Source organism: Primulina huaijiensis, chromosome 15, assembly GCF_012295235.1.
Source record: "Primulina huaijiensis isolate GDHJ02 chromosome 15, ASM1229523v2, whole genome shotgun sequence".
NCBI classification, from domain to species: Eukaryota; Viridiplantae; Streptophyta; class Magnoliopsida; order Lamiales; family Gesneriaceae; genus Primulina; species Primulina huaijiensis.
The window spans coordinates 19,928,635-19,940,781 of NC_133320.1; the positions used below are offsets into that span (position 1 = coordinate 19,928,635).

General features: G+C 41.1%; 1 protein-coding gene and 1 long non-coding RNA gene across 2 annotated transcripts; one reads left to right on the forward strand and one right to left on the reverse strand.

The window, feature by feature from the left end:
- Nucleotides 1-2,112, reverse strand: LOC140960392 (uncharacterized). The gene is made up of 3 exons (XR_012172162.1): nucleotides 1,233-2,112; nucleotides 989-1,063; nucleotides 1-905 (listed from the first exon to the last, which is right to left on the reverse strand). It is a non-coding gene; the product is annotated as an uncharacterized lncRNA (long non-coding RNA).
- Nucleotides 2,113-9,199: 7,087 nt separating this feature from the next.
- Nucleotides 9,200-9,861, forward strand: LOC140959389 (uncharacterized). Its single transcript, XM_073417237.1, has 2 exons — nucleotides 9,200-9,668; nucleotides 9,854-9,861. Exons 1-2 carry the CDS (start codon nucleotides 9,200-9,202, stop codon nucleotides 9,859-9,861), a joined length of 477 nt encoding a protein of 158 aa, XP_073273338.1.
- The last annotated feature ends 2,286 nt before the right edge of the window (nucleotides 9,862-12,147 follow it).

A 12,147-nucleotide genomic window follows, 5' to 3' on the forward strand; every position in this document is an offset into this window, starting at 1 on the left:
GATATATTCCCTTGCGAAGGGTTGTGTGATCCCCGTAATTGTCGCAGCGGCAAACATTGTTCGTTAACGACAAACGAAATAAAATTTTCTAACACAGTATGCCTTCGTCGCCCCCATCTTCCAAGTCCTCTACTAAGCTTTTGAAGGGAAATAGTTTCCACTTCCCCGTGCCCTTGACTTCTCTGCCAAAATAGTTCTTAGCAGGAAAAATAAAATTTCAACATCCTCACCATCTACCTCCTCTGCTAGGCTATACCTTAGCAGGAAAATAAAACTCTCACCTCATCATCTCGTAACTCCTCTGCTAAGCAGGGCCTTAGCAGGAAAATAAAGATTATCCACCATCACCCTCTAACTCCTCTGCTAGGCGACGCATTAGCAGAAAAATAAATATTCTCCACCTTCACCCTCTAACTCCTCTGCCAGGCGACGTCTTAGCAGGAAAATAAAGATTCTCCACCCTCACCCTCTAACTCCTCTGCTAGGCGGCGCCTTAGCAGGAAAATAAAACTCTCACCTCATCATCTCGTAACTCCTCTGCTAAGCAGGGCCTTAGCAGGAAAATAAAGATTATCCACCATCACCCTCTAACTCCTCTGCTAGGCGACGCATTAGCAGAAAAATAAATATTCTCCACCTTCACCCTCTAACTCCTCTGCCAGGCGACGTCTTAGCAGGAAAATAAAGATTCTCCACCCTCACCCTCTAACTCCTCTGCTAGGCGGCGCCTTAGCAGGAAAATAAAACTCTCACCTCATCATCTCGTAACTCCTCTGCTAAGCAGGGCCTTAGCAGGAAAATAAAGATTATCCACCATCACCCTCTAACTCCTCTGCTAGGCGACGCCTTAGCAGGAAAATAAAAATTCAACACATCCACTCTCTAACTCCTCTGCTAGGTGATACCTTAGCAGGAAAGCAAAAATTCACCACCTTCACCCTCTAACTCCTCTGCTAGGTGACACCTTAGCAGGAAAGCAAAAATTCACCACCTCCACCCTCTAACTCCTCTACTAGGCGACGCCATAGTAGGAAAATTTAAATTCAACACCTCCACCCTCTAACTCCTCTACTAGGCGATGCCTTAGTAGGAAAATAAAATTTTTCTCCTTCACTCTGCTCCTCTACTAGGCGACACCATAGTAGGAAAATTTAATTTCTCTCCTGCCCTCTGCTCCTCTACCAGGCGATGTCTTAGTAGGAAAATAAGATTCAACACCTCCACCCTCTAACTCCTCTGCTAGGTGACACCTTAGCAGGAAAGTAAAAATTCCACACCCCATCCTCTAACTCCTCTGCTAGGCGATGCCTTAGCAGGAAAATAAAAATTCAACCCCTCCACCCTCTAACTCCTCTACTAGGCGATGCCTTAGTAGGAAAATAAAATTTACTTCTCCTCCTCCACTCTGCTCCTCTGCTAGGCGATGCCTTAGCAGGAAAATAAAATTTCTCTCCCCCCAACTCTGCTTTTTTGCTAGGCGATGCCTTAGCAGGAAAAATCAAGCTTCAACCTTCCCACCCCTGACTCCTCTACTAGGATCAGCCTAAGTAGGTAAAATTTAATTCATATCATCCTCATAATACAACATCCACGAACTTAATATAAAAACTCGGCTTTATTAAATTTCAACTGATAACGTAAGACAAATTCAGAAACGAAATACACCAAAAATAAAGTCAAGATTAATATTCTCTAAGGTGGTAAGCGTTCCCGGGCCTCTTTAGAGCCTTACCCAGCGCATTCTCCAACTTTCCTCTCTGCTCCTCTTGTACCTCCACAGGACAAAGTTACCCACTTAGAAGCTTCTCCGAATGACTCTACAACTGTAAGACTGAGCTTAAGCTTCCATGCGAATGCTCGCGACCTCTCTTTTCTTCTTCCTTCACGATTCTTTCATAACATCGACGCGCGACCTTCTGGTCCCCGCACAAGACTCCAACCCCCTTCCCCACAGGAAACTTCAGCTTCTGATGATATATGGACGCTACTGCTCTGAAATCCTTTAGGGCTGGTCGCCCCAGAATTCCATTGTAAGCGGATGGGGTGTCCACCACGGTAAATGTCATCATCTTTGTTATACGCAGAGATTCGTGCCCCAAAGATAGAGGGATGAACATCTGACCCAAAGGCAGGATGGCGTGTTCTGCAAACCCATACAGCGGGGTGGAGACCGGCTCAAACTCAAATCCCTCCACCTTCATTTGAGCCAACGTGCTTTTGAACAAGACGTTCACGGAGCTTCCATTATCAATAAATATCATCGCCACATCATAATTGGCAATGGTGGCCGTTACCACTAAGGCATCGTTATGTGGAGTCACAACACCTCGGAGGTCTTCCGGCCCAAAGCTAAGGGCGGGGTCTTGTGGTAAGTCTGCACCCCTAGATATCTCAAAGTTCTCCAGCCTTCTCCCACGTGCCTTCCGAGCTCGCCTCGAGTTTCCATCAGTAGCACCCCCCGAGATTATATGAATCATTCCTCTCGTAGGGTGGTTATCCTCATTCATTCCCCTCCTCGGTTCGACGGGCTCCTGAGGGACATCTTGACATCGACCTTCCCCTCTCTGCTCCCCGATCCTCTGATTTATCCATGGAGGGCCTTGACCACGCCTAGGGGACGAGCGAGACCTCTGTCGACTCCTGGAGGATCCTTCTCGTTTATCCCGCGAAGGCAATCTAGCACTGCACTCAACCCTTTGCCACTTCTCCCACCTCCCCTCGGACTCCCTCACTTCCATCACCTTGTCCCGACTCCCATCCAGAGGAACATGGGATGAGAATTGTCCTCTGCTCCTAGCCTTATCATCCTCCCTCTCGGCCGCGCCTCTCTTCCTACTTCCTCTTTCCGCTCCCTCAACTCTACTTCTCCCAGGTCGCTGCTCCATCCTCTTATGCCGTTGGGCATCTTCGAGATTTACATATTTTTCCGCCCGAGATAACAGATCATCATAACTTGATGGAGGTTTCTTCACTAACGATTTAAAGAACTCTCCTCCTCTAAGTCCCTGGGTAAAGGCACTTATCATGATGTCAGGAGTGGCCGCTGGTATCTCCAACGCTGCGTTGTTGAAACGCTGGACAAACTCTCGCAAAGTTTCAGCTTCTTGTTGTTTCACCACAAACAGGCTCAAATAGTTTTTTTGGTGTTTTTTGCTGCTAGCGAATCTGTGCAAGAAAGCAGCGGAAAAATCCTCGAAAGATCGTATGGAGTTGGGCTGCAAGGTGTTAAACCATTGCTGGGCTGACCTCACCAACGTGCCCAGAAACACCCTGCACTTGACCCCATCTGAATATTGATGTAACAGGGCCGCATTCTCAAACCTCCCCAAGTGTTCCTCGGGGTCAGTATGTCCATCGTACTCACCCACATTCGACTGTCGAAAATTTGGAGGAAGCCCTTCTTCTAAAATGGCTAGTGAAAAAGGACTTCCTCTCTTGGGTGCCGGCGCTCTGCTTCCCAACTGCTGCCTCAACATCTGTATTTCCTTCCACATTTCTCCCATCTCACTAATCTCCCCCCTTTGGTGGGGCTGTGGCTCTTCAACCCTGCTCTGGTGGCCCTCAGCATCTTCCTCACGCTCCTGACGGGCTGCCTGTTCCTCTACAAACACAGACTCTTGATTCCTTTTCATGGCCTCATCCACTGTCCGGGCGATAAATTGGCCCAGCTGTTCCAGGGTCAAGTTCCCCACGTTCTCATTAGGACGGGTTTGTTCGACCCTTGTCTCGTGAAGGGGCTGCTCGGCTCTTGTCTCTTGACGAGGTTGTTCCTGTCTCGTCTCCACATGAGATGATTCGGGTTCCCTATGAGGACGCGATGATGCTGAGGTAGCTCTTCTACTTCCTTTCTTGCCTACCATCTCTACGTCTCAACTCAAGATTTCCCACAGACGGCGCCAAGTGATACTCACGGGAAATTTAGGGTCCGATTCCGGCGAGTGTCACTAATCCAGACGCAGGTTTTGAAATAATCCTGAGCCTGAAATCACAAATGAGACCGTTAGAAGGGGGCCAGGAGGGTATCCTGGCGTAGCCCTTCCGACGCTCAAGTCAGAGACTGAGGATATATGAGGGGAGCAGCTAAGGGCGCTGCTGAAAACAATATAGTGAATGCTAAATCATACGCTCAAACCTGGTATTTATAGGAGAATACCTGGACTGCTCATGGGCCCTTCACCTGTGGGCTCTAGAGATGGGCCGGGAGTTTGGCCTGATCTTGATGGGTTCATCGCTGGGGTATCAACTATATATATACCATGAGGTAGAAAACGAAACATGGTTGTGTTAGGTGTTGTTGAAAGAATCTACATCAGGAACCATCTGTTGCGACTTTGTGGTTGGACTGTGAGTAGCAGTCTATAAAACCTGGTGGATACAATCCGACAACACTACGGCCAAAGAGTTAAATTGTTCAATTTATTATACGAAAGCATGATGAGTCATAAAAAAATCAATAATCTGAAACATGGATGTATGCTGGAAATCTTGTGTAGTTGCATGTCTTTGGACTATATGCATTTAAGAACAGACTCGATAATTATAAAAATGTCACATACCATAATTATGAAGATTTAAGATATTTTTGGAAAATTTAAAAGATCAGAGAGCTCAAACAAACATTTGGAGGAATAAGAGTAAAGAAAAAGTTATGTTTAAATATGAAGATTAATTAATAGTTTCCCCACACACACACACGTATATATGAAAATAAATATAAAATCAAAATTTGTGAAATTTGGTATAGAACGTTTTTTTTTTTTTGGTATTTAATTTTATATTTGTTTAGCTTTTAAGATAGCTAGAGCACTAATCAAAGAGAAGGTGGTCTTTGGACCAACCGAATGCTTTTAATTTCTTTATTTCAATGTGACTAGAATTGTTGTTGAGATGTTATTGTTGTGGTAGTAGTAATATTAATGTTAGTATTAACCTGGCTAAATAAGGTTTATTAGATCAATTGTTAATATATTTTTTATAAGGTTGCTTAAACTCTATCACTCGTTAGAAATGATAATTGTCTTCATCTTATAAGTGAGCAACGTGAGTTCCACGTAAAACAACCAAAACCTTGTTAAAGAAAAAATTTGAAACCTAGAATTTCCTACCAAGTGAGCACTACGCCCAACTAAAGTAAAGTTGTCAAAAATAAACTCGACCGGAAAAAAACAGGTTTGGATTTGGGTTTTTGGTTTCATGTCATATCAGTTCAGACTCTCGGGTTAAGATGACCCAGATTTTTTAAAATTTATATTTTAAAATATATAATTAAAGAATATTACCTACATTTTTATTTATTATATGTTTGATAAAAAATTATATATTGATATAATAAATTTTCATTATTTAATATTTATTTTTTACATTTTAAATTTTTTTAAATAATTATTTATATGATTTAGTAAATACACTTTTAGTTTTCTATAATTAGATTTTCAAATTTATATATAAGCGATATTTTTGTTATTATGGGCTTAAATTAAAATATTATTATATTTTGAATTTTAATAAAATATTTATTTGATTTAATAAAAATATTTTTAATTTTCTACAATTAGATTTTCAAATTTAAATCTTATATAAGAGAGATTTTTGTTATTACGTGTTTAAATTAAAAATATTATTATTATTATTATTTGTTTTGAATTTAATTTTAATTTTTTTAAAAAAATTAAAATTAAAAATCAAATCGAGTTAGTTCGGGTTAATCAGGTTCGGGTCGGGTTCTGGTTGAACATTTTTTAATAATATTATGTGTCAACTGACCTTGGAACACACCCTCTCCGATTGAAACCCTAACTAAAAGTTACTTTAATAATTGCTTTTCAATGCTAAAATTTTTTTGCTTTTCGCTTTCATAAATCATCCAAACTTTCTGTAATGCCTGAAGTAAATATTACAATTTGTTGATTTAGTAATGTGATATTACTAAATAATTAACGATTTTTGAAGAAAGAAATATGACATATTTTGGTCATATGAAGCCCAAATGAGTTGAAATTTGGATATAACGTAGAAAAACTCAAAGATATAGAAGTTCCATGTTTTGAGTTTTGGAAAATTTGATCGTTTTACTGGTCCAAAGGGATATACCGGTGTTAAAATTTTAAATATTATATATTATATTATATTATTTTATTAATATAATATAATATAATATTTAAAAAAATAAAGATAAATATTAAACCTTTACATGAATTCATTTACAGAAACGTAACCGAGGAAAGAGAAAAAGAAATAGAATAGGATTTCGATTTTTTTCGATCTTACGACTTATCGGTTTATCCAATCGACGAACCGAATTCAGTTCTGAGATCGTTGACACGAGGTCTTCGATTTGAGGTATAAATTTTATAGTTTTGGTGATGTTTGAAATTCGTCGATTTTTGGAATAAATCCGATAAATTGTTAAATCATACTGAAATTGAAGATTGTTAAATAGTGTATGATTTTAACGAAGTAGAGAAGATTATAGTGTTGTTATTTTGAAAAATTCCTAATTTGTTATAATTAGGGATTTTTAATCGTTGGATTGAGATTGGAGAGTTGTTTGTCAGTTGTTATTAATTCTGATTATATATTCGGAGTCTACGAAGTATAGGCTACACGTTGATATAAAGTTTTCGTAATTTGACGGATGTTGTAAAATAGCCTATCATTTGAAGTTAATTTATTAGGGTGTATTTGATGTTAGTATTGTGAATTAAATACACTAGAATATTAAATTGTTGAACGATAAGAATTTATAATCGAGTTTTATAGTTTGTTGAATTAATTGTTGTTGGGCTATTTGATGTTATATATTGAGGCTGTTATGATTGTGTTGATATGGTGATAGTGATCTGATAATTGTTGTTGAATTATTTAGATACGTCACCAGGCTCGGGATCAAAGAAATAGCCAGATTTTATATATACTCGATTATCAGGTACGTGTTGACGTACGAGCATACGTTGTTATTGTTTAGTATTAATAAATCCTATTGTGTTGAACGATGGTAAATCACCAGAATTGGGTGAGTTGATATTATATTTGCTGTTGTTTATTATTGTTGATGTTGTTGGCTGGTGTTGTTGGGAGACGTCACGTTGATGTTGTTCGTTCGACGATATTGCGGTCGCCGGAGTTGGGGGGCGACGTATCGTCGATGTTGTTGTTGGTTCGACGTTATTGCTGTCGCCGGAGTTGGGGTGCGACGTATCGTCGATGTTGTTCTTCGTTCGACGCTATTGCTGTCGCCGGAGTTGGGGTGCGACGTATCGTCGATGTTATTGTTGCAGTGTGATGTTGTTGAGGTTGTTGATAGCTGATTGTCCAGAAACGGCAAAGGGGGTATTTCTGTTATCATTTCAGTTATATCTTATGTTGTTATTAATATAACTGTTATGTATTACGATGATGATTGTTGTGTATGCTCACTCTTTTGGGACTGTTTCTGTTGGACAGGTTACAGGACTATGCTGTGAGACATGATAGAGGTGAAGGACTAGATGTGTCTAGTCAAACAGTCCTGTAGTTGATAATAGATAGAGACAATATAGTTTATTGTCTTATTTGAGTTGTGTGTATGTATTTATTATATTGTTTATGCTGCACTGATGTAGATAGTGTGATGGTTGCACTATTTTGTCGTATATGTATTATATTATTACGTCGTTGAAAAGAAAATTTTTATGCATATGACGTCACATGTTGTATGATTACGTGGAGAGGTTATCAGAGCATATGTTATATGTCTGGGATGGTTAGGAGTTGGGTTTGTGATGAGAGAGTTGGATGACGATATCATCTGCGTGTGTCTGTGCATTTGAATTGTTTTTGATGACTTATTGGTATGATTAATTGTTCTTTAGTTGCGTGTGCTTTCGTGCGAAAGGTGTGATGATGATTACTGGATTGTAATTGTTAAATGTTATGATTAACAATTTGATTTTCAGTGATGGCAGCTAGAGAACAGGTACATCCACACGAGGAAACAGACGAGGTTGACAGTGGATTTGGACAGATGAATCCATTGCCACCTCCTCCTATGGGACAGGCACCTGCAGATCAGCCTTTATTGCCTGGTGAGCTGACTTTGGCACAGTTTAGCAGTTATCTTCCGCCGAGATTTGACAGCTCTGAGACTGGCGAGAGAGCAGAGGAGTGGATTGAGAGGATAGAGCAGATATTTGTGACTGCTCCGTGTGCTAGGTCTGCTTGGATACGATTGGCTACATTTCAGCTTTCGAGGAATGTACTATTGTGGTGGCAGACGACTGAGGCCGGATTGAGAGCTCAGGGCCGTACTGTTGATTGGGATGTGTTTCGGGCTCGTTTTCTTGATAAATATTTTTCTATGGCAGCCAGACAAAAGAAAGAGAGAGAATTTGAGGATTTGAGACAAGGTAGTATGTCTGTTGCTGAGTATGAGTCTCGGTATTCTGCATTGTTGAAATATGTGCAACATGTTGCTACGAATGTTCATGCTAAGATGAGGCACTTCTTGAAAGGGTTGAAGTTAGAGTTATTTGATCGTGTGCAATCGAACAACCCATTATCATTTGAGGATGCAGTGACGAGGGCTGAGATGGCTGAGTTGGTTATGCAGGAGTATGGGGCTCAGGGACGATTATCAGAGCCGACTAGGGAATCATTGCGACCACAGGGACAGCCTTTTAAATATCAGAAGGGTTCATCTTCTTCTTCAGCATCATCGGGGAAGCGTCGATTTGATTCACGACGTGTTGAGAGTCGTGGGAGCAGTTCTCAGTCTGTTCAGGGGCAGAGAGGGGAGTCCAGAGCAGTGAGATGTTTTCGTTGTGAGGGACCTCACCTGATCAGACAGTGCACACAGACCGAGATCACTTGTTTTGAGTGTGGCAGTGTTGGTCATTTGGCGAGACAGTGTCCTAGTCGTGACAGACAGCGAGAGCCCAGGAGTGACAGAGGTAGATCCTCAGAGAGAGGAGGACGACAGTCTCAGCAGTTTACACCACGACCTTCTGGAGGACAGCCACGTATGTAGGGAGCTGGTCCGCCTCAGGCGCAGGTATATGCTTTGACACGAGAACAGGCAGAGGAGGCACGAGAGGAGATGATAGCGGGTAAGTGTTATTTATGTTCTTATCCTGCTTATATTCTTGTTGATACCGGTGCCTCGCATACATTTATATCGAAGAAGTTTGTGGTTGAGCATCATATGCGCTCGTCTCCATTGTCTATGCCTCTTTCTATTTCGACACCATCTGGAGTTGATATATCAGTTGTATGTATGATATCAGATGCTATTATTTCTTATGAGGGCTACGAGTTGATATCTGATATGATTATTTTGGAGATGACTGATTTTGATTGTATTGTGGGAATTAATGTGCTGAGGAGATATTGTGCGACTGTTGATTGTTATCAGCGGGTAGTATATTTTTACACCGATGAGAAAGAGCGTTGGACATTTTATGGGAAAGGTTCTCGTCCCCGTGTTCCGTTGGTATCTGCTATCCGGATGTCTCGGTTATTGGAGCATGGCCATGAAGGTTATCTTATTTATGCTGTAGAGATGACAGAGAAGAAGAAGGAGGTGGGAATAGAGGAGATACATGTAGTTGCCAAGTTTGCTGATGTATTTCCTGATGAGATTCCAGGCTTCCCACCAGCCCGTGAGGTGGAGTTTGAGATTGAGTTGATGCCAGGTACTTCCCCTATTTCTCGTGCTCCTTACAGAATGGCACCAGTAGAGTTGAGAGAGTTGAGAGCCCAGTTGCAGGACTTGCTGGACAAAGAATACATTCGCCCTAGTGTATCGCCTTGGGGTGCACCAGTCTTATTTGTGAGAAAGAAAGATGGAATGATGCGGCTTTGTATTGACTATCGACAGCTGAATAAGGTAACGATTAAGAATAAATATCCCATCCCTCGTGTTAATGATTTGTTTGATCAGTTGCAGGGAACCTCAGTATATTCGAAGATTGATTTGAGGTCAGGATATCATCAGATACGAGTTAGAGAGGAGGATATTCAGAAGACAGCATTCAGGACCAGATATGGGCATTATGAGTTTTTGGTTATGCCGTTTGGGTTGACGAATGCTCCAGCTGTATTCATGAGTTTGATGAATAGGGTATTTCAGCCTTATCTCGATCAGTTTGTTATTGTGTTTATTGATGATATATTGATATATTCCAGGAGTGAGGCTGAGCATGCAGGGTACTTGCGTTCAGTATTACAGGTACTGCGAGATAGACAGTTGTATGCCAAACTCAGTAAGTGTGAGTTTTGGTTGGATCGAGTAGTCTTTTTGGGTCATGTTATATCAAGAGATGGGATTTCTGTTGATCCAACGAAGGTCGAAGCCGTGTTACAGTGGTCTGCACCTACATCTGTACCAGAGATCCGTAGTTTCTTGGGTTTAGCATGTTATTATCGTCGATTTATCGAGGGATTTTCAAAGATTGCTAGACCTTTGACACAGTTGACTCAGAAAGGTGTGCGATTTCAGTGGTCTGAAGCATGTGAGAGAAGTTTTCAGGAGTTGAAGCACCGACTGACGACTGCACCGGTGTTATCAATACCTACAGAAAACGAGAGGTTTGTTGTTTATACTGATGCATCATTACATGGTTTGGGATGTGTTTTGATGCAGGATCGACATGTTGTAGCATATGCCTCGAGACAGCTGAAACCACATGAAACAAGGTACCATGTGCATGATTTGGAGTTGGCAGTCATTATCTTTGCCTTGAAGATATGGCGACACTATTTATATGGTACTTCGTTTACGATTTATACCGATCATAAGATCTTGAGATTTCTATTTACACAGACAGAGTTGAATATGAGACAGAGACGATGGCTAGATTTGCTGAAGGATTATGATTGTGAGATTGAATATCATCCTGGTCGAGCCAATCTTACCGCTGATGCATTGAGTCGTAAAGTGAGTTGTACTGCATATGATGTGAGTCGTTTATCAGCTATGATGATGTCTTGTTGTTCCTTGGGATATGATTTTGATATCTCGACAACTCCTATCCAGGTATCAACCTTATTAGCTGAACCTGATATATATGGTTGTATTCGTGATGCACAGATGACAGATGAGAGAGTTCAGCGATGAAAGGAGTTAGTTTCTCGGAAACAAGAGACTCATTTTAGAGTGGCAGATGATGACAGTTTGAGGATGAATGATAGATGGGTAGTTCCTGATACACCTGAGTTGCGCCAGGGCCTATTGCGGCGTGCACATTGTAGTCGATATTCTATCCACCCTGGCGGCAAGAAGATATATAAGGATCTACGCTCTCAGTTTTGGTGGAAGGGAATGAAACGTGATTGATTTTGTACGTCGATGTCTCAATTGTCAACAGATCAAAGCTGAGAGGAGAAGGCCAGGAGGCGAGTTGAGGAGTTTAGAAGTACCGACTTGGAAATGGGAGCACATATCGATGGATTTTGTGACTCATTTGCCAAGAAGCACTGGAACTGTTGATGCTATTTGGGTGATTGTTGATCGATTGACGAAAGTTGCACACTTTATACCCTATAGTATGAGTAGTACGTACTTGACGATGGCACAGTTTTATATACGAGAGATTGTACGGTTGCATGGGATTCCAGTGTCTATTATATCTGATAGAGATCCTCGATTTACTTCTCATTTTTTGGGAATGATTGCAGACTGCGATGGGAACAGAGTTGAGATTGAGTACAGCTTATCATCCTCAGACAGATGGTCAGACTGACCGTACTATTCAGACGCTGGAGGATATGTTGCGTGCTTATGTTATGGATTTTAAATCTGTTTGGCAGTCATCTATTCCATTGGTAGAGTTTGCATATAACAATAGTTATCAGAGTAGTATTCAGATGGCTCCATTTGAGGCATTGTATGGGAGACGTTGTAGATCTCCGTTATACTGGGATGATGTTGATCGAGCTGCAGTTACCGGTCCTGATATGATTCATGAGATGGAACAGAAAGTAAAGTTGATACAGCAGCGATTGAAAGCAGCTCAAGATAGACAGGCCGCCTATGCAAATAAAAGACGAAGACCCTTAGAGTTTCAGCAGGGCGATCGAGTATTTTTGAAAGTGTCTCCTTTTCGTGGTACAGTACGATTTGGTATGAAAGGAAAGTTGGCACCGAGATATGTTGGCCCGTATGAGATATTG